General features: G+C 50.2%; 1 protein-coding gene across 2 annotated transcripts; it reads right to left on the bottom strand.

The window, feature by feature from the left end:
* Window positions 1-3,906: 3,906 nt before the first annotated feature.
* Window positions 3,907-25,172, bottom strand: PGM1 (phosphoglucomutase 1). 2 transcript variants are annotated; one of them, XM_005521228.3, is made up of 11 exons: window positions 24,873-25,172; window positions 13,669-13,831; window positions 13,263-13,409; window positions 12,195-12,320; window positions 11,521-11,711; window positions 11,046-11,200; window positions 10,456-10,571; window positions 7,171-7,306; window positions 5,518-5,701; window positions 5,108-5,242; window positions 3,907-4,150 (listed from the first exon to the last, which is right to left on the bottom strand). In XM_005521228.3, exons 1-11 carry the CDS (start codon window positions 25,116-25,118, stop codon window positions 4,061-4,063), a joined length of 1,689 nt encoding a protein of 562 aa, XP_005521285.1. In that variant the 5' UTR covers window positions 25,119-25,172; the 3' UTR covers window positions 3,907-4,060. The 2 variants fall into 2 exon arrangements, with proteins under 2 accessions (XP_005521285.1, XP_005521284.1); XM_005521227.3 differs by lacking the exon at window positions 24,873-25,172 and adding an exon at window positions 16,578-17,192.
* Window positions 25,173-27,033: the final 1,861 nt, after the last annotated feature.

The following is a 27,033-nucleotide window of genomic DNA, read 5'->3' as shown; positions in this document are numbered from 1 at the left end:
TGCCAGGGATCCAGGGGCAGCCACAGCTGCTCTGGGCACCTGTGCCAGGGCCTCACACCCTCACAGAGATAAATTCCTTCCCAGTATCCCATCCAGCCCTGCCCTCTGGCACTGGGAGCCATTCCCTGGGTCCTGTCCCTCCATCCCTTGTCCCCAATCCCTCTCCAGCTCTCCTGGAGCCCCTTCAGGCCCTGCAAGGGGCTCTGAGTTCTCCCTGGAGCCTTCCCTTCTCCAGGTGAGCACCCCCAGCTCTCTCAGAGCAGAGGGGCTGCAGCCCTGGGAGCATCTGATCCCCATCCTCATTCAGGATCCAACAGCTGAGCCTTGGCTGCTCTCACACGCTGTCACACGAGGAGCCTGGATGCATTTCAGACCTGGACTGTTGCTCCTCACCAGGATTCCTCATCCTAATTAAAACTTAATTTGTTCCCTGCAATCAAGCTGTACGTGTGGAGCTGAGCCTTCAGCCCAGAGGAGAGTGGGAGTTGCCAGAGCTGAAGTGCAGGTGGGGTGCTGGGAGCAGCACTGACCTGTGAAGCCATTTCCCAGAATGGGGAATAGGGCTCTTATCCTGTGGATTCTGGCTCATAATCACAGCCTGGGAAAACAGAGGCAGTAAAACCAAATCCTTCTCTGTTTTGGAGCTTTTATCCCTTCCACTCTCCATATATTCCACCTCACTTTTCCCACCTCCACCCCAGCACCACGTCCTGATCCTGTTCCATTCTCACCACTCCTCCCTGACCTGGTCCTTCACCTGCAGCCTTTGGCCCCAGCCTGGCCCTGCTTTATTCTGGTCCCAGCTCAGCATTCCCGGGATCTTCCCAGAGCCTCTCACAGCTGGGGAATGTGAGGGAATACCAAGGGAAGGGATGACACAAACTCTTCTGGTGATGGTGAAAAAGCAGAGAGACACTGGAATGTGCTCATGGTCCCACATCCCTGGTCAGTGTCTGAAAACTGAGGGAACAAATGGGATTTAATTTTATTTAATCATTGTCTTAGTTCATCTGCTGCAGCTTTCTCCACCTGAGCCTGGGCACAGCTGTCAGTGCTGTGATGGGAACATGCCAAAGAACACATTTTTTTCACTGGTACCCAGAAGTTTTGCCCAAAACTCTACATGCTGAAGATCTGGGGATTAGATTTCAGGTTTTATCACATGGAATTACCCCATCAATAACAGCACTGTGCAGTGTTTTCCTGAACTATTTTAGGTAGTCTCAAATCTGTGGGTTGTGCCAATATTTCTGCATGGGATCCCATCCTTAGGGACCAGCTGGACAGCCTGCATACTCCCCAAGGCTTCAGAAACACAGGAATTGTGGCTGAATCCCAGGATTAGTGATGAAGGCACAACAGAGTGAGATGAGGCAAGACCCTGCCTCAGCTGGAGGTGGCCCAGAGACTCTTCACCAATGCTGCCATCTAGAGAGAGATACTTCATCTCCAGGATGGAAAATCTTCCAGAAAACCAGGATTTCAGAGCTTTTGTGCCTCAAGCACAGGGGTTCAACCATCCCCCTTGTGCTGGGAATCACCATGGACACTGGGGATCACCCTGGACACTGGCTCCTGCCAGCTCAACTCCTGGCTGTGACACTTCTGCTCAACTTGCCAGGCTGGGACAAGGAATTCCTTCCTGAGCGCTGTTTGGGGCTGGGCTGAGCTCTGCTCTGGGCTGTGGCTGCTCTTCCCAGGAAGCTCTTGGGATGTGTTTCCATCTCTGTGCAGTGCAAACTACGCCCAGAAACGAGATCCTGCCTTACGTAAAGGTTACAACGCTACAGCTGAGACATCTGGATCTCATCGGGCTCCTCTGGGACAGGAGTCCTGAGCTTTGGCCTGGAGAGAGGCAGAGAAAGAGCAGGAGTCATTTTTCATGCAAATCTCCATCTGCAGAGGGGCTGATTCTCTGCAAACCCCTCCATGGCCACGGCTTTGGCAAAGGCAGCCCATCAAGCACTGCATGGACTGACCGTGCTCCCCTGTTCCTGCACTGTCCCTGACCTGGAAGGGATCCACCAGCATCCAACCCAGGGGTAAAAGTGGATTTCCTGAGGAAAACAGGACTAACTGAACCTCAGGAGTTTCCCATACTGGAGCTGCACCAGCTATCCTGAAGCACAGCCACATTCCCTGCGTGTGCTGCGCAGTCAGGGACGTGCTGGCACTGGGGCAGCTGCCAAGAGCTGCATCCTGCTCAGTGATCCAGCAGGCAAATCCACCCAGGCTTCCCCAACAGGGATCTCTGGCCAGCAGCCACAGAATCACACATTCATTTAGGCTGGAAAAGCCCTCTCAGACCATCGAGTCTGACTGTTGCCCACAACTGCAAATCCTACCTCTAAACCAAGTCCCCAAGTGTCACATCCACGTGGCTTTTAAACCCCTGCAGGGATGGGGACTCACCACTGCCCTGGGCAGCTGTGCCAGGGCTGGACAGCCTTTTTGGGGAAGAAATTTCCCCAAATACCCAACTTAAACCTCCCATGGTGCAATTTCCTCTCGCTGAGTCGCCAGTACCAGAGAGGAGCCCAATCCCCAGCTGGTTTCAGCATCCTGTCAGGGAGTTGTAAGAATATTTCCCCATGGCACAAAGCTCCAAATCCCATGAGCCAGAGAGGCAAGGGCTGCACAGGTACAAATTGTCACAGGGGGAAGAGTTTGGGCTCTACTGTGCAGCTCTTGTGGGAAGGAGCAGCTGGAGGAACTGAGCCGAGATAAAGCCATGAGAACACAGGAAACTTTGCCTCTCATTCTGAAGGTGCTGAAAGAAGTTGGGAGCCCCAGGAGAGGAGAGCTGTGTGTCACCAGCGAGCTGTTAGCACCACGATGGGCAGAGAGCAGCTTTTAGCAGTTTGACTGAAAAACACTCACAGTTCCATTAGGAGGAACCCAGGACTGAGCTGCTTTAACGAGAGGCCAACCATAAACTCCGGGGTCACTTGTTCACACAATGCTTGAAAGGCAAATTAGAGCAGCCAGATTGTTTTTCCCCCACTAATCCCAACTTCCTGATTTAGGGCTCTGCAGCTAGCCATGAGGGAAACCTCTGGAACAATCCTGCCAAGGGAAGCACTGGGCAGGCACAGGACCATGGTGTGGAAAGCTCTCCCAGCCTCAGGCACAGGCTCTTCCTGGGTCCTACCTCTAGACTTATTTACATCTGGTTTTTGAGGGTTTTTGTCCACACCACAGCAGAGCAGCTCCCCCAGCAGAGCTGTCAGTGCAGATGGAGCAGCAGAGACCCCTCACCTGTCATTGTTGAGATAAAAACCCTTTTGTCAGCACACCCTGTCTCCCCTGGAAGTGGTGCTGGTGGGTCAGGATGAGGGTGGGATGTTCCACATTCCTGGATAACAGAGCTGCTCCCTCAGGCCTGCCAGGGACTCAGCCTAAGTTTCTGCCCCAGGCAGAGGGTGAGATGGGACATGGGGATTGCAGGATTTGGGTGGCAAAGACAAGCAAACCAAGAGGGGACAGGACCTAAACTCATCCCACTAATGTGAGTACTTCCAGGAAAAGGGCAGGAAGGTGCAGCTGCACAGCTCTAACATCAAACCAAGCCACAGCTGTTTCCAAAGTGACCCCCTTTGTGCCCTTGGATAAGATATTGCACATTGATGCCTGCAAATCTGATTATTCCAAGGCTCTTACTGTCCACATTCAACCAAACAAACTCATCCAAACCAGGATAAAGAATTCATGCTTCTTTCCCAGGAAAGTTTCCAAGACAGTAAAAAAATCTTGTGAATTATTGAAGAATTTAGTGTCTCTGTTATTCCTAGAGCCTTTTGTTTAAGGAAAAGCCAGGAGTCCACAACCCAAAGGCTGTGTAAGGAGCACCACACCAAACCTGCCAGCAGTGCTGGGACAAAGAGAGGCAGCAAAGGGGACGAGGGGTGCTGAGGGCTGGGGTTTATTGGCTATCCTTAGCAGCAAAACAGTGTTCTTAAATACAGGGAGAAAATCAATATTCCTCTTTCAGTGGCAGTTTGACAAGGGAAGGGGCTGGGCTGCCTGCCTGCCCCAGTGCACACTCCAGCACAGGGGGGCTCTATGTGATGACGGTGGGCCCGGAGCGGCCGGTTCTTTCATGGAGCTGGGAAAGTTTCAGTGCAATGGAAATGAGAGGTGCCAACATCACCTGCAGGGAGGAAAGAGAGGGCTCAGAACTGCAGAGCAGCACATGCAGCCCTCCCACACTGTACCCCTCAGCACCCAGATCAGCCCAGGACACTCAAAGCTCGGCTCTCCTGACCAAAGGCTGCTTTGGACTCCCAACCTGAGCTCTGGGACCAGTGACAGGGATGCAGTGCTCAGAGAAAATCCCAAGCTCCAGTGGTGCTGCTGCCACCCTCCCCATGCTGTTCCCGAACTCCACCTCAGGACAGGATATTTCAATCCTAACTTCCCCCCCCAGGTCTCAGAATGGGGGATTTTCAGGTTTTTTGTCAATTATGGCACAGTGAATTAGGCACAAAGAGCCTACAGAGTGTTTGCTGGGGAATACAGAATCAGAGAATATCCCGAGTTGGAAGGATCTCCAAGGATCATGGAGTACAACTGCACAGACACTGCAACAATCCCACCCTGTCCCTGGGAGCATTGTCCAAACACTCCTGGAGCTGTGGCTTGGGGCTGTGACCATTCCCTGGGGAGCCTGTTCAGTGTCCAACCATCTTCTGGGTGAAAACCTCTTTCCTGATATCCAGGCTAAACCTAAATACAAGAGAAGGATCCTTTTCCTCCAGTGCCTACAAGAGCTCAGCAGTATTTGTAAATGATATTGCAGAACATTGCTGAACTCAGTACAGAACAGGGCAGTCTCACCTTAGGTACAGCTGAGTCCTGTGATCTCACTGATTTTTTTTAAAGCAGGCACAGGGCTAACACAGGCAGGAAAACTGTGCTGTGGCAGAGGCAGCTGTGAGAGATTCCCAGGAATCCACACTGGGCTTTTTTTTTTTATACCAGGATGAAAGATACCAAACCTCTGGCTCCCAAAATTCCTGGCACCTCCACACTGCTCCAAGCAAAGCAGGGCTAAGAAAGGGCTGAACTCTGGCAGCCAGCAGTGGCAGGACTGAGATGCAGCACCCACCTGAGGGTCTTGGTTTATTTTCTGAGCATCCTTCTCGTAGCTGTCGATGTAGAGGCGCACGGTGGCCCCGGCGCTGCCGGTGCCGCTCAGCCGGAAGATGATGCGGGAGCCGTCGGAGAAGATGAGCCTCAAGCCCTGCTCGGGGACACGGGAGGGAAGAGCCTCTCAGCTCTGTGCTCATGGGTAGCCAAGGTGTTTGCCATGAATCCCAGCCTGACCTGCACCATCCCTCCTCTTCAGGGAGCCACAGAAGGCTCCTGTGCTCCTCTCCCCGAGGGATTAATGTCAGTCCTAGAACTTGAAACAAGAGCCAGGGGCTGCCTGCCAGACACAGCATTCCCAACCCCCCTGCTCTTCATGGAAACAGGACACGGAGAAAACACTCCCAGCTCAGCCCAGGCTGTGCCCACCTGGTTCCTGGAGATGCTGCCATCCACAGGGTCGCTGTACTCGAAGTTGTCAGCTTTCTCCACCGTGTAGACTTTGTCCCCGCTCGACAGCTGCTTCCCCACGAAGGAGCGGTCGAACATCACTGTCTCCAAATCCTTCATCATTTTGTTGGCAGCATCTGCATCCACCTCCTCATAGTCGTACCTGCAGCCAGCACCACACGCAGGGATTAGCCAGGGGAGGGTGCAATGAGTTGGGATGGTTTGAGATGCCCTTCTCGAGCTCTGTGGGTGTTCTCTGCGCCCACCCTGGAGGGGAGGACAGGCAGAAAAGGCACATAAAAGCACCAGGACACACTGCTCAGAGGAGCTGTCCCTGGATCCCTGGAAGTGTCCAAGGCCAGGCTGGATGGAATTTGGAGCAGCCTGGGATAGTGGAAGGTGTCCCTGCCATGGCAGAGGGTGGGACTGGATGGGCTTTAAGGTCCCTCCCAACCCAAACCAGTGTGGAATTGTATGAAAAGAGGAGGATCCATGTGCAGCCCTGCAGCCACATCCACACAGATCCTTGGGATACAGCACAGCATCTCACAGGCATTTGGTGCCAGGAGATGAAAGCACAAAGTGCTGTCTCACACCAAGTATCACAGAGCGAGATCCAACTGCCTGCCAAGAATTTCCTGCACTTCTGCCCACAGCACCCCACCAGCTCCCTCATGGTGAACACTCCCAGTGCATCCCCACAGCAAACTGCAGCTGTGACTGCACCAGGAAAACATCCAATGCCAGCTTTGATGTTCCTGCCTGGGTAGGAGAGGCAGCAGAGAGCAGCTGGAGCCCACTCCTGGATCCCAGACTCCGTGTTCCCACTGCCAGCGGGATTTGTGCCGTTCTGTTTGCCGCCTGACCTGCCTACCCCTGCGCTCAGCATGCTCTGCACACATACCTCGAGTGCTAAAAGGCTGCCTTTTTATCCTAGACTTTGGCATTTTTCCCCAGGTTTCCATGCCTCAGATGTGTGCTGGCTTTTTTCAGGGGGGGCAGAAACAAAGGAAAGACAAGTTCTTTCACTTGGCGATTTGAGACAGGATTTTCATGTAGATCTTCCAAGCTGAAAGATTTCTGCCTAATGCTTTCACAGTGTTCCCACCTCTGCTTGTGTGCAGGCTGGCTCTTATTCCTTCCCTTGCCATCTTCCATGTCTACTGCAGCTTAAATTTCAGCATTTGGGGACTGGATAAGAACTCAACCAGGTAAATAACAGCCACAGGGGTGGGCATCCATTCTATGAGATGCTGCTGTCACTGAAGATATATATCACAAATTAACTTGTGATGTGGGGGTCTCAAGAATATTGATCCCATGGCAAAAATGACTCTCGAAGGAAAAAAAAAAATCTCAATTAAAATAAAAAAAAGGTGCTTTGCAGGTATAAAATGTACAGACTTTGGTACCAGATTTATGTCTGGAGTAACAACCCAGAGCTGGACACCACGAAGGGTCATGGTGAATCATTTCATGGCACTCAGGAATGCTGCCAAGTGTTTTAAATTACTGCAGGACAAACAGCAATGGAATGACCCAGGAACAGCCCCTCAGTGATACAGCGATGCCATCAGGGCTCTGCTCTGACCCAGGACAGGGAATGGGAGGTGTCAGGAGCACTTTCCCCACCTGGTGAAGAAGTTCCTGCCGTACTTCTGCCAGTGGTCCTTCATGATGTCCTCCACGCTCTGCTTGCGGGCGGCCAGGATGGAGAGCCAGGCCAGCACTGCCCACAGCCCATCCTTCTCTCGGATGTGGTCGGAGCCTGAGGGCAGCCACAGCACAGACACAATTCCCACTCCTCTCACACCAGTCCCCACCTGGCCTCCTCACCCCCATCCCGTGGCAGCTGCACTGCTCACATTGCCAGAGCTCCATCCCTGCTGTATCCTTAAAGTGGGTCAGGATCTCATCTGCTCCAGCTCAGATAAAACACTTGGCATCTTTTAACACACACACACCCATTGTTCACACATCCTTAACTCTGTTCCCAAGGAAGGAACGGGGAATGCACAGTAAAAAAGGCATCAAGTGAAAAATAAAACAAAAGGCAAATGCAAAGGAGCTGCTTGGGAAGGAGAACATCAACTCCTCAGCAGCTGTTGTGTCCTGTCTGCCAAGGAGCTCCCTGGGATCATCTCCTGGCCCAGCACCAAGGGGAATGTCAGCCCTCCTGAGGAACCAAACCCCAACAACCCCAAAATCACCCCAGAATGGGGAGAGGAGCAGCAGGGCAGGCAGCACCAGAGCTGGCAAGAACAGGGCAGGGAGGGGCTCCATCCACCTGCAGAGACCAGGAGAGCCTCCAGCCTGTTCTCACAGGGGGCTGGAAAAGCCTCTCTCTTGGCTAAAGGAGGATTCACAGAACCCCAGAATGGGTCAGGTTGGAAGGACCACAGTGGGGTATCTGGTCCAACCTCCCTGCTCAAGCAGGGTCATCTTTGGGCCCAGGATTGCATCCAGATTTTTGACTGTCTCCAGTGAAGGAGACTCCACACCTCTCTGGGCAATCCCATACAATAAGGTGTTCCCATACATAAAATGTGTTCAGGTGGAATTTCCTGGGTCTCAGTTTGTCCCTGTTGCCTCTTGTTGTGGATTCCCCCAAGGCTGGCACTGCAAGGAGAGCAGTAAGCAGCCAGAGCCAGCCCAGCCTTGCTCTGGAAGCACAGTGGGATCACACAACACTGACCCCTTGGGAAACCCAAGGTGCTGGACCCTACACAGCCCCCAAATTAAATATGGCCCAGAACACACCCAGCCCACACTCAGTGCCTCTGCCACACCAGTCCCACCCTGTGCCCCACAGATGCAAAGTTTTCTCCTTCCCACTCTGGAAAACCTCCAAACAGGTATTAAAGAAATCCCAGGAGCACTCCAGAGCTGCCATGCCACCCTCTGAAGGAGTGCCAGAGTGGGAATCCTCTGGGAAAGAGCTGGGGGCAGGGCAGGGGTTATGTGGTGCTTTGCACAAATCCCACTGTTGTGGATGTGGCCATAAATTATCCCCACGGTCCCTCACGGTGGAGAGAGCTGGGCAGAGGTGATGGAGAGGAATGCTAAATAAACACCAGTCCCATGTGATGTATCAACTTATTGCTGGAATAAAACACCCAAGGAAGCAAGCAGGAATTCTGTCATGTCACATTACTCTAATTGTGCTGTGCTCCACTCCCACCGCCTGACAGTTTGTTTCAATTTTTCCTGGGTCTTTTGGCTGCTACTTCACCTCTCTCCCCTTCAACACTCCCATTCTGCCCAGCTCCAAACAGCTCCTCATTAACTTCCTATCAACCTCCTCACCCCTTTTCATTCCTTTTTCCTTCCTAAGTGCCTTTGCCACATGGACAAACCCCTTTGTGTTGCAGGGGAGTCCAACACTCCTGAGCCCTTTCCCAATCTGTTCCCCCAAAGTGCTTCAGCTCCCACCACGTGGATGTGCTGCTGCCTGGCCAAAATCCCAAACCTCTCTCTCAGCCCCTGCTGTCCCTGGAATCACTTTGATTTGGGAGGCAGTCCCTCACCTGCTGGGGGATGGAGAGAAACTGAGCTTGTTGCTCATGCAAAGGTGGAGACAGTTTTGGGGAGCTGCTCCTTTGAGATCATCTCCCATCAGCAGCTCCAGGAATTCGGTTTTATTTATCTCCTGAAGCAACCAGTGCTCTCTCATTAGCTAAGATCCAGGATATAAACTCAGCACATGCTGAAATCACTCAGTGCAAAACTCCAGAATCTTCCTGTACTCATTTATTTACTTAGAGATTTCTTTACAGAGACACCAGGTTCTCTAAAATTCACCTTTCCTTCCAACCCACAGCCAAATCCCAGTCCCACATATCAGAGTAATATCTGACTGCAAAAATATTGCCCCTGGAGACTGCTCAGCCCCAGAGCAACCTGCTCTTCCCTAGAGCTGTGATCCCATTTCCTCAGCCACAGGAAAGCTGGGGTAATCCTTTCCTGCCAAGCTGTGCATTCCAGCTCCACAAATCACTTCACTCCAGGTATTTGGGGGTTTAAGGCACCCACACACAAGCTAAAAGGTTTTTCTGGGGTGGTGGAATGAAAACACACCAGGTTTGAGTGAGAGATTCCCTAAGGACCTTGTGCCTTGCATATCCCACCAGAGATCCTTAGAGAACAGGGAAAACAACATCTCTGGGAGAATTCAGACCAGATAAAACTCAGCCTTTGTGCAGGAATCTGGTGCTGACTCAGGGCCCTGCCTGCAGAGAAGGTTCCATTTCCACAGGCAGGACACAAAACCACAGGGGAGATGCCAGGGAGAGCTCAGGGAATGCAGAGACCTCCTGGGAATCCTGACTGTCCTAAGCACCCTGACCTGGAGCAAATCCTGCTGCTGTCAACTTCCCTGCACACCCCCAGTAAATTCCTTGTGATGTTCACTTTGTTTCTCAGTGACTCAGTAACTCACTTAGGCTGTTCAAAAGCAGTCTTAATTTAAACTTTATAAATCATACCTTGTGTTCAGAACAGGAAAACGAGGGCCCTATTAAGCTCAGAGATTTAATAGTGACCTGAAACCTTCCCTAATAAAACTCCGTGCTCCAACCCGTATTTCTTTCCAGAAATGAAAACATTGAGAACGCTTTCCTGGCCACCAAGAGTTGAAAAATACATTTAGCATTGCATTTAATCCCCACAGACTCAGTGACCAGGCTACTAAAGAGGCCCCCAAACTTCCTGCCTATCTCCACGTACCTTCCTGGAGAACCAGAGGAGAAGGAGCTCCTACCTCACAAAACCTTCATCACTGTGTTCATTTTCCACCCTAATTCCTCCAAGCCTTTTTTATATTTTAATATTTTACAAGTATTAACTGCAGATGAAAGAGAAATCCCAAGCCCTAAAGAATAAACACCATCATGGGTGATATTGGGAACGCTGACTTACCAGTCCCAAAACTTTCCTCTCCACACAGAGACAGTTTGTTTGCATCCATCAAGTTTCCAAAGAACTTCCAGCCCGTTGGAGTCTCGTACAAAGCAATCTTTGTAGCCTGGGCCACCCTGCCAAGGTAAGAAGGCCAAGTCACATCCCTGGATTGTCCCAGGGGAAATGGGATCTGCAGCTCTCCTGGGGTGCCACTGCTTTGGTACAATCCCTCTGCTTCATCCCAGTGTGGTATCTGGGGGATGGGTGGGATGTGCATTTACAGAACAGACACAGACACACACCTCTTCAAAGCAATTTTAAGTTGCAGATCTCAAAGCATTTCACCAAGAAAAGCATCACTATCAAATTTAAGGAAAAGAAGGGTGGGGAGAGTCATTTGTTTGGGCTTATCTGTAGGGACGAGAAAGAGCCAAGAGCTCAGCTCAGCTGTGCCACATCCCCAGGCTGGGTTTAACCCATTAATCCTCTCTGCCGCCCTGGCACCGCCGCGCTCCCCACCGGACCGAACACACGGGGCAGATCCGGCTGAAATCCCGGGCAAGGGGCAGCCTGGGCTGCCTGTCCTGTGCCCTGCCCAGGGCTGGTACCTGTCCAGGGCCCCGCTGGTGGGCATGCTGCGGGCGAAGCCGCGCACGCCGGTCTGCTGGAAGTACGGGATGCTGAGGATGTTGGCGGCGATGACGGCCACCGAGTCGGAGGGGTTGACGAAGAAGCCGTGCTTGCCCAAAATCATGTTACGGTCCTGGGGGAGACAGCACAGCTCAGCTTCCTGCTCAGCCCAGGGCCCAGCCCATTCCCAGAGATTTTCTGTAATAAACACAGAGCTTTGAAGAGGTTACACAGCAGCAGCTCCATAATGTTTCACCTTCCTGCTGATTTCTCTTTTTTTAAAGTTATTTAAATACAGTTTGGGCTTATTGACACAATATCCAACTATTTCTGTGGTGGCAAATGCAGCGAGTGCTTCACTTCACTCATGATTACAAGGGGAGAGAAAAGGTGTACCTCAGTCCCCAGAGCTGGTTAGAGGGAAAGAAGGGGAATTCTGAGCAGCTCCTTTACCCCATCTCCATCAAAGGCAGCTCCAAAGTCGTACTCTCCCGTCTTCATGGTCTGCACCAGGTCGGCAGCGTAGGTCAGGTTGGGGTCAGGGTGGTGGCCCCCAAAGTCCTCCAGGGGGGTGCAGTTCACAGCTGAATTTGCTGGGGCTCCCAACTCCTCACACAGGATCTTCTTCACGTAAGGGCCCACAACTGTCTCGGTAAAAGAGGAAGGAGTTGGCCCAGCCACGGCTCCACCCACCCCAGGCTGCTCACCCTGGGTCACTTTAGGGGCTTTGTGGTTTAGGAGCACCCATCAAAATCCACCCCATCCCTGCAAGTGTCCCAGGCCAAGTTGGGAAGGTGTCCCTGCCCATGGCAGGGTTGGAACTGGATGAGCTTTAAGGTCCCTCCCAACCTAAACCGTTCCAGGATTTCATGAAACATTCCACAGAATCCTGCAATGGTTTGGGTCAGAAGGGATGTTAAAGATCAGCTCGTTCCAGCCCCCAAAACACAACACTTGACAAAAGAAAATAACACAAGACAGAAAAAGTGAAAAGAAAAATCCAGTATGCTACAAACCAAACCTCAAACTTGCAATATTAATTCCAGAGAAAATCTTCCTGTCTGAATTAGGTGACAAATCCCCAAGGACCCCTGACCCCTCAGTGCCCCGAGCCCAGCCCTTTTTACCCCCGTGCATGGCATCGATGCGAATCTTGAGCTGGTTCTTCCCTGACAGCAGCTCCTTCAAGGCATTGAAATCAAAGATACTCCTCAGCATGTTGGCATAGGCTTCCACAGAGTCCACAATTTCCACTGGAAAAGGAGAAAGGGATCAACCCTCACAGCCTGGAATTGTGATAACCAAGTCCTGCTGCTGTGCTGAGGCTCCTCAGAGCCAAGGGCCAGGGCTCAGCACAAAGCCCTTGAACACCTCAGAGAATCTGAACAGGGACAAGAATAATGGGGCTAAATTAGGAATTAAATTACACTCACTGCTCATCAGGTCACAAGTGGACCAACAAAATCCTTAAGGCAAACTCTGTTCCCAGTTAAGGCTCCCTGGACTTCAAGAGGGCTCAATCCCACTTCACTTACATTTTAAAATATGTATATAAAATCAGGTCTTTCATTTCCACAATGGGAAGTGTGAACTTAATAGTTCAAAAAGTTGCACCTTTGCAGCCAACATAAAAACAAAATACAGCATAAAAATCCCACTACGAAGAAATGGAGGCTGAGGGGAATACCGTTTATCATCTTTTAACTTATTTCTTTGTTAATTACAAGCAGCAGGAGGTGGTAAAAAACAATACTTGCAGTATTTTTAAAAAGTCTTTTTAAATTTATTTTCATATTTCACTATTGAATGACCAAAGTCACATGTGAAATGTAACAGCTTTCCCACCCACAGGGACAACTTTTATATGTGAAACCATAAAAAAAAAACAATTGAAAGATTAAACTCTGTAGTTTTTAATTAGGAAAATGCACTTTAACTGCATTTTTCTGTTTTCAAGTATATGTTTGCCTTGCAGAAAAAGCAACCTTTGATTTTAGGGAAGTTTGATAGATCAAGATTTTGCTACCAAAGTAGAAACTTCTATAGGACAGAAAATTATATAAATCAAAAATCAACAAATAAACAAATGCCAGGAGCAATGTCCTCACTGGGATCATGCAACAAATGAGAAGGAGAGGTCAGAATGGCCACAGAAACACCACAATCCCTCACCCTTGCCAAGAGGAAGAATTTACCTGTAAATGGCTTAAATTTGTTCTCCAAGTCAAACTGCTGCTTCCCAATGGTGCCCAAATTCACCTGGAGATCTGGGCAGATTGCATATTCCTCAATTTTCTTGCTGATTTGGAAAATTTTATCCGTGATGGCTTCAGGAGCAGGACCTGCAAAATGAAATGGGCAAGGGGAAGATGTTAAAGAATCCAAGTGCAAGAGGAGTGAACTTCAGGAATACAGCAAAGACCTGGGCTGGGAATACCCTCCTGGGAGGGAGCAGGGGAAAGGAGCATCACTTGCTCCATCAGGGAAACCACTGCTCAGGGCACTGATTACTGGGATACGAACAGAAATTTGGATTCTGGGGTGGGCACAAGAAATAAACCACAATAAGAGTAATTAAAATGAAGCAGGAAGTGCCCTGACCTCCGTTGGCGATGTTGAATTTGATGCCGAAGTCGCCGCTGGGCCCGCCGGGGTTGTGGCTGGCGGTCAGGATGATGCCCCCGATGGCTTTGATCTTGCGGATGATGCAGGACACGGCCGGCGTGGACAGGATCCCGTTCTGCCCGATCACCAAGCGCCCGATCTGAGAGGGCAGGAGCAGAGCAAAGCTGTGTGAGGGCAGATCCCAAACCCAGCCCAAACCCCAAACTTCACTGGCAGGTGAAGCACAGCCCTGCTCCTGCCAAAGCTCCCTGCAGTGCGACCCCGCTCCTGGAGCATTGCACGTGGATGTACTGAAGGGCTGAGCTCTCCAGGCATTAAACACCACAAAAAAACAGCATGCCCTCTGGCTGTGGCCTCCAAATTCACCTTCAAAACACACAGTGGGACAGAGAGAACACAAAACTGGAACATCCTGGGAGCAGCTGCAGGTTCCTGCTGGCAGCAGGCAGCACACCTCCTGGTCCCATCAACTTGGGGATATCACTGAGATGGGATCCAGAGCAATGTGCTGAGCAATACGCCAGCATCAGAATCCAGGCAATAAACCAGGAGGTGGATAATTCCCTGGAAGAGCACACTCCTTCCCACAGCCCCCAGATGAGGTGACAGCGTTTAAAACCACACCAGGCTCCTCTGCACCAGCCCAGGGGTCAGACCCAGAACAGACTGGGAAAAGAGGAGGGGTTTCATTCAAACTGAAGTTGAAGCAGGAATCAAGAGCATTCCCAAGGCATGGTGGGTGCTGAGCCAAGGGCACAGGATGGCTGTGATTCCTGTCCCCTGGCACTGCCAGGTGATAAGCCCCAGCCTCGCTGCCCATCAGTTATTGCATGGTTCATCTGTCACAGCCCAGCTGCTGGCAGAGCTGCACCTCTAGCAAATAACAGCAGAAATGTGAAAAAAGCACTTTAAAAACCCAAAGTGAGAGCCCTGCCTCCAGCTGCCCACTCCAACATGAGCCCTGACTGCACCCACACACTGACCACTCATTTATTGCACCTCATGTTTCACTTGAAGCAGCCCAGCCTCCACAGGGTTTGCTTTTTCCCCATTCTCAGAGACACCTTGTCCTGTGCTTTATTCCAGCCTCCAAACCTTGCTCCTTCAGTTTCCCTGAGAACTCATGGGACCTCCAGGAAGCTCCTCTCCAAAACTTCCCCTCCTGCTCCCCAGTTTCCCTCTGAGAGTCACGTTCTCCAGCACCCTTGTGCATCAATACCCCAGAAATGCTGCAGAGGAAGGGCAAACAGAGGATTTTCCCTGCCAAAGCAGGCAGCAGCTGCAGGAGAGCTGGATGAACACATCGAATCCCCTCTCCTCACCCTCCCTGAACACCTGAATTGCAGCTTTTCCCCACAGCAAGGAAGGAGAGGAAGAAACACTCATCTCCATGTGAGCTGCTCTGTGATTTGGGTCCTCCTTGGCTTCCAGAGGTTTTCAGCTGCCACTCCCCACCCATCCAATGCTAAATCCTTTGTGGTAACCACTGGGGAAGGCTGCTCAGTGTAACAATGTGCTGAACGATTTACACTTAATCCTTTTTGAGTCTGTGGAATTTCTTATGAGGAAAACCTCAGGTTGCAATGATGGAGAAACACCTTTCATGGAATCCTCAAAGCAGACCCGCTTTGTGCAGCAAATTTGGCTGACAGCACTTCAGAACCATCCAGGCAATAATTCCACCCTGGTTTTATTGACAGTCCCATTAGGATGCACACAAGGACCTCCTGCAGCCCCTCCTCCCCCCAGGAACACTGGGAACAGCTTTTCCAGGCCATGGAAGTTGGTGGCTGCAGCTGCCCAAGCCACCAATTCCACATCCAGAGCACCACAAGCACAGCATTGACAGGCACAAGCCAGACTGAGAGGAAAAATCCATGGCAAATACCCAAACCACCCCCTAAGTCCCATTTAGGCAGACCTGGGCCCAGTGCTGGAGAGAAAATTCTGAGCTGGTGAAGATGAGCCTGATCTGCCCTTCACCAGCAGATCTCTCCTGCTGTCAGGCACTCCAAGCCTGGCTCTCTGCACATTTTCCACCTCTTCTGCTCAGCCCATACACTGAGTTTGAAGGAAGACATTAATTTGCAATGCCTGAAGGTTTTTTTCCCCACAAGATGGAAAACAGGCCAATTTTAAAATTAAATAAATAAAATTATCTCCTCCTATTCTTTTCCTATTGATTACAATGTTCTATTCAGATTTTTTGTCAAACAAATTCCTAAAATGTGTCCCTTTTCACAAAGTTTGCTCTGCACCAAGAGATCCAGGGCAGAGAGCAGAGCCTTCTTAAAAAGAAGAAGGAAACAAAGACAAACCACGATCTACCACAAACACACAAGCCTCTTGCTCTGCTTCCATAACACAGAATTCCAGCACAACTGAGCTCCCTATAAAGGCTGTCACTCACTTGCTGACTCTCATATCAATTTTCAAAAGCTCCCTGAGCATTTATCCCACAACTTACACCTGGTGAGAAAGGAAAAACATGGTCGTTTCTTTTCCTTTGCCACTCTGGTGGCTCTCCCTGTTATTTCATTTCTGAACAGTATCAGGGGTTTATATTCTCACAGAAAGACTGAAAAATCCACAGTGGCCAACAGCTTGGGGCATGTCAAAGCACAAAACAAGAACACACAAACCCCAGGCAGAATTTATTTTCCTTTCTCCACATGCATTCTCTGCCCAACTGCAACACTTTGAGTGAAAAACCAGTAATTTCTGTTCTCCCCAACTGATCTGCCATTGAAAACATTGACAAATTCACTATTAGCAGTTGATTCAAGCCTTTGGGGAAATTAAATCTCACAGTGCCTGATTTCTGATGGATTTCTGCATTTCTCAGCCACACCCCACAGGAATTCAGCTGTTTAACATTTACCAACCCCGTTGGCAGCAGCCATTTGGACAATCAGTTCCACTGCAGACTTATTGAGGTACCTCCCATCACCTCCAACTACCAGAGAGGCTCCTTGGCGATCTCTTAGGTCTATGGAAAAAAATATACTCTGGATAAAATTCTGCAAATAGTTCAGCTTGGATTCAAAGTAGAAGGTCTTCCTCCGTAAGCCACTGGTTCCCGGTTTCTGGTCACTGTAAGGAGCTGTTGGCACCGTCAGCAGAGGCAGGGGAGCGTCTTCCATGTCCTTTTTTCACATAGATGCATTTAAAAAGTCAAATATGCCAAAATTAACCCCCAACCTTGACACAGCAATGGCCCACCTATGAGGCAGGAGTTGAACACCCAAAAATAGCTCCTTGCACCTTCTGTAACTGAAGTCGTGTCCTCGCACTTGCGGTGGGGGATCACTGTCAGGGAGAACGCACAATTCCACGCTGCCGTCCCTCACTGCGAGGCTGGCAAAGGATTCCTGTCCTCTCTGTCACCTCCTGGTTGCCACAGGCACGGCTTCCAGCCATGCTATGGAGCCCAGCGGTGTCAATCCGTGTGGATCTCCCTCAGGCAGGGAGGTGGGAGCAGCCCAGCCCCGCTCGGATGCGCCGCTCCGGTGTTTTCCCAGATCTGCAGGGCAGTGCCAGGCCCGGCCGCACGCTGGGGCTCCGGAGGCAAACTTCCAGCAGGATCCTGCTGGAGCTATTTTGCAAAGTCTGGTGAGTTAAAGGTCATTCTTAAAATGGAAGGGAACAGATCCGTTACCTCCCGTTTGCTCATGCGACTCCTGCCCTGACAACCTGACTTCCCATGGCTGCCTCAAACACAGGGAGACTTTCCAGCAGGAACAGCCTCGTGAGCCTCAACTGAACACCCCCAGCAAGCCTCACCCAGATTAAAACCACAAAAAGCTCTCAGATGCTTGGGAAAACTGCATCCCTTAATGCTGTTCCTTGTGGGGCAGCATAAACACAAACAGAACAGACTCAGATATCAAGAAACTGCTCTGAAGCTTCATCTTCCCAAGCACGGGGAAGGTAAATGAAGGTTAAGCTGTGGACTCCCCACCCCTGGAAGTGTCAAAAGCCAGGTAGGATGGGGCTTGGAGCAGCCTGGGATGGTGGGAGGTGTCCCTGTCTATGGCAGGGGATGGAATGGGATGGGCTTTAGGGTCCCTTCCCACCCAAACCATTCCACAATTCTAAAATCAGCCTTTCCTCCAAGCCTCTTTAGCAGCACTCAGAGTCCTCTGCCTGAGCTGCTGGAAGCAATTTCTAGATATTACTGTGGCAATTAAGGAACAGACACTTGGTAATGTCTCTGTTTGTCCCACTATTAAAATCAGGAAAAAGGAGATGTGTACACACAGCTGAATTGTGACAGGTCTGAAGGTGCTCAGGGATTCTCCTGTGGTGCTGATTCTGTCATTGTTCCAATAATTGATACATTTTCTTCCAAAGGAGATCACAGAACCATAAAGGTTGGAAAAGTCCTCTGAGATGATCCAGATAAACCCCTAACACTGCCAAGGCCACCACTGACCATGTCCCCAAGATCCTGATTTATCCATCAGCACATTAAAATGGACTTGGATAATTTGTGTGAACCAACACATCTTTTACCCCAACAGTGAGACAGCAAACCCAGTTTGTGTTTTATCCACCCACACTATTCCAGCATCTCGAAGCTCTCTTGATTCCCATGCAAAGGCCCAGGTTTCCCTCTAGTGGCACAGAACCCAAAATCCAGCTCCCAAAATTATACCTGGCAGGAAAAGGCCTAAGCAAGCTCTTTCCCTTCTTGCTGCCCTGGGAAATGCCATGGCCTTAAGTGACAGGAGGAGGGCACAGGACACCCACCAGCTCCTGAGGCCTCACACGGGATGCACTTGGATTTACTGACAGGGAAAACCTGTGGAGGGTTGGGATTTGTGTGTAATGCAGTGCATGTGGAGTAGACAGAGGAATCAAACTCAGTTAAGCAGGGGAGGAGGGTCATTCATGTTTATGGACATAAAGTGAAGCACATTTGATTCAATGAAATACAAAATAATGAATAAAAGGCACGGGGACAAGGACAGCCACAGCAGCCCCACTCTTGGGGTGCTCACCTGCTCCCAGGGCTTCCCTGTAACACTGTTTGGGACAAACTAAATCACCAGTAACTGGTCAGGGGTTGGGGATCACACGGCTGCCAGAGGATTCAGAGGTGCAAAATGTCACCAAAGGTGGGTGCTGAGGACCTTTGCACTGGTGCAGGGACTGGGGAAAGGTCATTTGATCCGTGATCTGGGAGGCTTTGCTGATCATTACAAATCACTCAGGTCATCTGCTCCCTCCCCACAGCTGGATGAAGACACCCAGATCTCCTCCTGGAAGTTGATCTAACTTGTTCTTGGAATCTTTTTCTCCAGGTAAGCCCTGCCAGCGCATAATTTGCCTTGCAGCTGGAAGTGTTTCTCTATAATCCGTTGGATATCTTCCTTGCTGGCACAAAGATATCATAATCCTCCTCCTGGTAACTCCTCCCTAAAAAATCCTTTGGCATACAGCAAACAGCCCCAGTCCTCTGAGCTTTTCCTTGTGGTCCTGTTTCCTGGATCTCTTATTCCCCATGGCAGGTGGAGGCTGGTGAGGGAATCTTCCTCTCCTCAACAGCCAACCTGGCACAGACAGGGATATTTCCTAACCCAGGTCTCCTTTGACTGTCCTGCACTTCACACACACAAGAACTGAGTTAAAACTATCAGCTAACTAGGACTGGAATGATAGAAAGACAAAATATTCTGAGAGGGCTTAAATTCATTAAACATTGCAGAGACACAGCTCCTCCCTTAGCTTAATTCCATGGTCCCTACTCATCCCTGAGTGAGCTGTGCCATCTTTTTTTGGGAGATGGAGCCTTCCTCACCCGGAGTCTTCCCCAAGCCTGGCACCAGGGGTAGGGTTAGAGCCAGACTCTCCCAGCTCCTCACTCTGACACAAACCCAGCCTTCCTCCAAGCTACAATTTTATATTTAGGCATTCAGGCAAGAGAAATAATTGTGGGGGAACCCACCATGGAAAGGCCAAACTGAGCAGTAATTCCCTGTTCCCATCCCCTGCTACACCCTTGGGTCAGGCTTTTCCAAGGTTCAGGGTGCCCTCTCCTCCTCTTGTCCTTCCCATTCCTCTCCCGGGTCTTTGTCCCCATTCAGAGGGCAGATAAAGCCAATGTCCCCTCTGTGGGGCTGTGGTTAGCTGCAAGCTTCCTTTTCCAGCTCGCAGGAATTTTTGACAGCAAGCAGCTGGTGACATGCATCTCCTTCTGCTCCTTTTCTGTGCTGGGTCAAGAAGACAGTCTGAAATACCGGGCAACAAATGGAGTAAAAGCACTTCACACTTCATCTGTGACTCTTCTCTAAGGCAGAATCCCATTTCCCAAGCTCCTGCCCTCAGGAAAGCTCCAGTGCCGGTGCTGTCCCTGCACATTGGCCATAAGAGGGTGCCAAGAGCCCTGGAAAACCCCTCTGAGCAGCTGCCAAAATCCAGCACTTTCTGCCGAGGATGACTCTGGTGCAGGCAGCCACTGCTGGGAGGGGCATTTGGTAATGCCAGCACAAATGGAGCCCAGGAAAAATAAATAAGACTGCAAGTGTGTTATTGCTCATACATGGAGTGCTGCTCCCACTGAAAAACGCTTTGTTTCTATTAAGAATCAATTAAAAATCTGAGTTTGGAAGTTGCTGTAGAGATTCCAGAGGGAAAGAAAGATATTTGGCACCATCTCAACAGCACAAGTGAACTCACATATGAATCACTCCACAACTGAGAGACTGTTCTGTTCCTGCCACAGCTGAAAAGGAAAGTTGAGTTGCAGAGACAGGGGCTGGGAACTAATCCCCATCTCCAGGTTTGTCCCACTGGCAGGGGCTGAGCCTTCCTTTCCAGGGAAGCACACACCAGCCACCAGGATTGTGAAACTTTCTGTTCAAAGGTCAGCCCCTCAAAGCACACCCAAATCTGTATTTTATCTCATTTTATCTCTGCGGTCCTGCCCCTGCACAAGCAAAAAGGGGAGGGATTCCAGCAGGATTTCCTCAATGCTCCAGGATTTCTGGCTCCAGCCTGCTGAGATAGAGCCCCTGGCCCTGGGTGCTCTTGGAAATCTGCACCTGAGCCCAAAAAACACCTTCCACTATCCCAGGTGCCTCCAAACTGTCCAGCCTGGCCTTGGACACTTCCAGGGATCCAGGTACAGGCACAGCTTCCCTGAAAAACCTGTGCCAGGGCCTCAGCACCCTCACAGGGAGGAATTTCTTCCCCACAGACTGACTCCAGCCATTCCTGCTGGAATCTCCCACACCAGATCCTCTCTGAGGCCTGGTGCCCCAGCTCGGGACTTGTGCTCCTGGTTGAGGCTTCATTTCCTGATTTTCACTTACAACAAACTTATTTTAAAATCGAGAAACAATGTTTTTCTGGATAACTGAATGATCCTGCCAACTCTGTTTGTCCTCTGCCCATCCCATCTGCTGTTTATTTTGTTACTCTGCAATTTGTATTATGAATATGTATTGTAAGTGTACACGTTTCACTTCAATTATTTCTGAATTCCTTGAACTTCTTACTGATATCAAAGCTATCTCTTGTTTATTTCTAAAATACATTTCAGCTCCTCATCTGTAGCATTGAACAATATTTTGGCCAGCTCAGGATCATGACAGGATGCATTTCTCAATCCTGGTGAGCTCAAATCTGGAATAACACAAGGATAGCAGCTCTCCAGCCCAGCTCCCTATCCCAAACTTTGCCCTGACAAAGGGAAGGCATTTCTGCCCTGCCAGCCCCAGCTGAGGTGTCTGCTCATGCAGTCATTGTCCCAGGAGATTACAGCTAAATCCCTGCTAGGATGAATTTCAACTCTGCCTGCTGGATTTGCAGAGATTAACTGCAAAGCACCTTAGCTCTTGCTCTGAGCTGGAGTTTCATGAGTGCAGAGTTTAAAATTCCAAAGGGGCACTGAAATTGGACAACCTGACCGCTTAATCACCTTCCACTGTAAACTGACATAAGCCAATTAACTTTACAGGCAAAAAGAGTCTAAGCTGGTATAAAAAGAGGCTGTGAGAGCTGCTGTCTTCTAAAACCCACATCATCTGCAGCCAGGAAATATCTACAAGTGGTATTTATTTCCTCACTTTAGATATCACATCTCAATTTCCCCTTCTGCCTCTGAGAAAAACAGTACCATAAGAAAGTCAGAAATTGAGGTTTTTCCTACTGGCCTGGAGGATCCAGCATCACCACATCTAACCCTGGTACACAGGGGTTGCTTTTTAGAAGAACTTTCTTTAGGAGCACTTGATTTTGATGATTTTAATCCCAGGAGCTTTCACTCAAAGGGAAGATCGCAGTGGGAACTGGTCTGGGAGCTGTAGCAGAAGAGCACAAAGAAAAAGAGTGCTACCAAAGGAGAGCAGTGACAAATAATTGTGAGAAGTTTAAACACTTGGTTTCCCTGGGTAATTGAGGGGGGAAAAAGGTTAAAGCAGCCAAGGCAGGAACCCAAACTTCCTGGGGGAGAGAGCAGAATTTCTAATAAAAGCCCTGTTGGTCCTGCAGCTATAAAACAAAAGCAGGCGCTATTTAACATGCAAGGCACAGCCTGGCACTCAAAACACCTTCCAGCAACGTGCCTGAGTGTGGCAACTTTGCAGCACTTGGAAAAGTGCTCAGTTAGGAAGGAACCAAGGGCACAGTAAATCTGGGGAACAGCAGGTAACAATGTCACTGGATCAGCCTGGTGCTGGTTCTATGATTGCACCTGGATTTACAGTTTCTGTCATTTTTGACATAAAATTATTGCACAGCCACAATTCTGTTGATCAGAGATGCTCCAACAGGACCTGTGAAGATCTGATTTGTGTAATTAAAGAGTCAGACTCACCATGTGGGAATAATATCAGGGAAAGCTGGCACACAGACCAAAACAAAGCTGGTAGGTTACACTGGATGCCAGCTAGGAATGGCAAACAATCTTCATTTCAGTTTACTTACAGAAATGCAAACTTTAAAATTAGATAAACACCCCATAATCTCATAACTGCAAACTGAGTAGCTGCTACTTAAAAATAAACACTGAGTTCCATATTAACCACTGCAGGTGGAGACAAAATTCAAGCTAATTTTAGCATCCTTTCTTTTTATGTTGTAAAACTAAAGATTGTGGTCCTCAGGTCTGTCCTGTGCCTGGAGAGCACCATTCAACCAGATCTTAACACCACGTGATTTTAAAGCATTTATCAACCACCTCTTAATCCTCAGGACCAGAAATGCACTTTTACAGCAGTTTTCTTAGTATTACTCTGCTTTTCTCAGCATGAGGCCACAGAGTTTCCCCCCCAGACCTGGCTGCTGGAATCAGGAGATGTTTGAATCCCAGCACCTGGACAAACCCACAGTTGCAGGAAAGTTTTCATGTGCTGGTTCCTGTTCTGCAGGGCACTTTCTTACCATGAATGAAGCTGTCCATCCTTCTCTTTGAAGGGCAGGGAAATTCCAGTCATTTCATATTCACTATGAAGAAAGAGGATTCTCAGAGACTTTTACTTAACTACACTGTGGTAACCACCAGGGAACTGATCTTTGCAATTACAGAGAAACCCCACAAACCAAGCATCCCTCAAGCACTCCAAAACAAGGCCAACACATCAAAATTTATTTAAAACCAGTGTTTTGCATCTGCTAAAGAAACCCCCCGGCTTTAGTCACCTCATTTCTCGGGACCAGAGAGTTTTGCTACTCTTGAGTTTGACAATGCAGTTCCTGCACTGACTTATTGAGGCCAGAGCTGCTAAAATGTAGCAAATATCTGTAATCAAGTTTCCAGTGGCTCTGCCCTGCTGTACCTCTGGTTACTTATCCAGGCTTTACCTGCTGCTCATTTATTAACCCACATATTCTTCCACACGTTTCCTTCCTCCACCTCTCGTTTTTCCTGCCTTTTCCCAACATTTTCTGACTTTAGAGCCAGTTCTGTCCCAGCACTTGGAATTCACGTGGGTAAAATGTTCCGAGGCAAATTCCTGCTGGCAAGGGCAGCCCTTGGGACCCGCTGCTGCAGCTCTGGCAGCGAGCTCAGCCCTGAATGTACGTGAGTGACTGCACGATCCGGGGGAGAATCCGAGACATTCCCGGCCTTCCACGCTTCCCAAAACACCTCATCAGACCCCAGCACGGCTCTACCCCAGGCCTCTGCTTCTGGGACCGAGCTGAAGTGTAAATGATGGAGAAGTCGGTGCCTGGAATGCTGCCACATCCCACCAGGCCCCGGGTGCACATCCAAAAACCTGCACGAACTCACACTTCATCCCAGGGAACAAGTTTCCCACTCTGCTTATTCACAGTGATCCACAGGGATCCTGTCTGTGTGTGCACTCGGGCAGGAATGCTGCATATTCCAGCTCCAACCCCCTCCCAGAACACATGAATAAATCGGTGCCTGCTGCTTTTCCATCAGGGAAGGAAGGCTGCCCTATCCATCACTTCCAGAGGTGCACACAGCATCCAGGGATGCTGGGCTATGGAATCACAAAAGTCAAATTTCTTTATGGTTTAAAAATAATCCAAACCAGTTATTTGCTTCTTTGTGCCCTAAAAAGGCAGCAATCCCAAATTATTATTTTTTTTCCTAAGAAGTCAGATATTTACAGGCATTGGGGCACCTGGGAATTTGAAATAAGTAACTCTGAGGTTCTACCCTAAGCACCAGCACCCTCAGCCCCTCTCTCCTTTGCTGTCCATGAGGAAGAATATTTGATGCTGGTGTTGGTGTCCCAGGAGAAGGGGATAGTTTTCCTTTGGAAAAGAGTAAACGTAGGGGAAATCCTCCCTTTACAAACATTCCCTGCTGGGATTCCTTTGAGCCACCGAGTGACAGGAGCAGGACAAACCCACGCAGGAATCCCCCAGCAGTGAGATGCATTCCAGTGCTGTGGAAGGGAACGCTGCTCCCTCCCAACACCTCACCTGTGTTTCAGCTGGAAAACCCAACGCCAGCCAGAAGGAAGAAGGAATTAGAGCCAAGTCGTGTTTGCTTCCATACCTCCACCCCGGCCAATATCCTCCCTCTCCAGCAGGCAGGGAGAGGCTGCCGGGGGTGTTTTCTGCCTGGACTCGAGCTGTCCCACGCCAGCTCATCTGCCACTCACCGCCTTCCTTCCACGCCGCGGACACGCCGAGCGCCAGCGATTTCCGCCGCGGCGGGCGGGGAGCGCATCCCGGAGCCCGGAGCGCTCGCTGCTTACCCCGTTGGCGGCGGCGATGCGGACGATGAGCTGGATGGCGTCTCTCATGTAGAAACGGCCGTCGCCCCCCACCACGAGCGTGGCGTCCTGGCGCTCCGCGGGCGGCACGGTGGCCAGAATGCTCTGAATGAAATTCTCCGTGTAGTTGGCATTGCTCTGGAACACCGTCACCCTCTTGCGCAGCCCGCTGGTGCCCGGCTTCTGGTCGCCGTAGGGCTTGGTCTTCACGGTCACGATCTGCACCATGGCCGGCGCCGGGCGAGTCCCGGGAGCCGGGGGGGGGAACCGGGACCGCGGCCGCCCCGGCCCCGCCGCCGCCACCGCCCCGCGACCGCCCCTTAAAGGCACCGCCCGCCGGGCACGCAGCAGCCCACCGGCGACAGCATCTGTGTGCTGTCCTGTCCTCTCCTGTTCTCTCCACTCCTGTCCTGTTTCCTCTCCTCTCCTGTCCTGTTTCCTCTCCTGTCCTGTCCTGTTTCCTCTCCTGTCCTGTCCTGTCCTGTCCTGTCCTGTCCTGTCCTGTCCTGTCCTGTCCTGTCCTGTCCTGTCCTCTCCTCTCCTCTCCTGTCCTGTTTCCTCTCCTCTCCTCTCCTGTCCTGTCCTGTCCTGTCCTGTCCTGTCCTGTCCTGTCCTGTCCTCTCCTCTCCTCGAGTCTCCTCTCCTCGAGTCTCCTCTCCTCGAGTCTCCCACATATGCTGCCCCCTGCCACAGCCCCGTGTCCTGGTGCTCTGTTCGATCCAAGTCAGTCTCATGGAATTATGGAAAGGTTTAGGTTTAGGAAAGCTTTAAGGTTTTCAAGTCCAGCTGTTCCCCAGCGGTACCAAGGCCACCACTTAACCCATGTCCCTCAGTGCCACATCCACATGGATTTTAAATCCATGCAGGAATGGGGACTCCATCACTGCCCTGGGCAGCTGTGCCAGGACCAGACACTTTCCATCGAGAAATTTTCCCAATATCCAATCTAAACCTCCCTTGGCACAACTCAAAGCCCTTTTTCCTCCTGCTGTTCCCTGGAAGCAGAACCTGACGCCCCCAGCTATCCCCTCTTGTCAGGGAGTTGTGCAGAGCCACAAGGTCCCCCCCTGAGCCTCCTTTGGTCCAGGTGAGCCCCTCCAGCTGTCCCAGGTGCTCCAGACCCTGCCTGGCCCTGTGGCCACCAGCAGGATGTCCCCACAGCCCTTACAGACAGGCCCTGGCCTCAAGTGACCACCCCACAGGAGCAGGAGCCCCCAGTGCCCCAGCAAAGCCTTGAAGAAGCTGGATTTTGTTACAGCTTTAGTTCTCAAAAGAAAGGTAACATTCCTGAAATTTAAATTACCTGTTACAGGGATTTTTTTTCTCCTAAATGTCTTCCCTCCAAGAAAATAAGCTGGTGCCTGTGTTCAACCTTAAAAGAGAAGCTGGAATTTTTCTGTCTTGGTGGTACCTAGATTTGGAGCAAACTGAAAAAGACTCTGCAGATACAACCAAGATCTCCAGCCTCACCACACCCAGGGCAGGAAAGGTAGAACCTGCCATGGAGAGTTTGCCCATGTCCCCACTTTAAAAAAATTGGATAATTAAACCCTTCCTAGCAGTAGGAGGATCAGAAAATAAATGAGGTACCCTGTGTAGTGCTGTGCCATGTTTTTACCTGCAGCAAACCCAACTCTTTCCACGTGCAGTGATTTCTCAGCTAAGCCCTTCTTTCAGCTTCAACCATTCCTTTCCTAAAATGCAGAGAGGGTTGCATATGAATTCCTGCCACATCTAAAAAGGCTGATTTTACAAATAAAAGAAATGTAAATCATGGAGTGCTCATTCTATAGTGTCTATTCCACACAGTGTCTCATTATTTCCCAACTCCTTTTTAGACAAGGAGCTGGGAATTTCTGCTTTGCCCATACCTTGCCTGAGGCAGCATTTGCAGAGCTCAGTCAGAACTAAAAATCACCAAATATTTTGGGGCCTCAACTTCTTTCAGGCAATTCTGAAAATGGAAACGATACCTGTGGTACTTGCTAAGGAAAAAACATGGAAAACTGAAAGTTCACCAGGAATCCTGCCTGAGTGTGTAAATCAGAGCCCAGCTCTCATTTTGTCACTGACATTTACTTGCCCAGTGTAAGATTACAGCAGAGTAACAGCAGAGAGCAGCAGTTGGGGCAGATAAAAATAA

Source organism: Pseudopodoces humilis, chromosome 10 (genome assembly GCF_049639895.1).
Source record: "Pseudopodoces humilis isolate 2021_Gansu_Grassland_sample_001 chromosome 10, ASM4963989v1, whole genome shotgun sequence".
NCBI classification, from domain to species: Eukaryota; Metazoa; Chordata; class Aves; order Passeriformes; family Paridae; genus Pseudopodoces; species Pseudopodoces humilis.
The sequence above is the reverse complement of the archived record's forward strand: the minus strand, read 5'-3'. Positions and strand labels throughout refer to the sequence as shown.

Coding starts and splice junctions, on each gene's coding strand:
- PGM1 (XM_005521227.3), bottom strand. CDS start 16,835: ATGGAAGACGCTCCCCTGCCTCTGCTGACGGTGCCAACAGCTCCTTAC. Junction 10,572..11,045: donor ACCAGCGGGGCCCTGGACAG/GTACCAGCCCTG, acceptor TTACCTTGGCAG/GGTGGCCCAGGCTACAAAGA. Junction 7,307..10,455: donor AGAGGAAAGTTTTGGGACTG/GTAAGTCAGCGT, acceptor GGCTGCCCTCAG/GCTCCGACCACATCCGAGAG.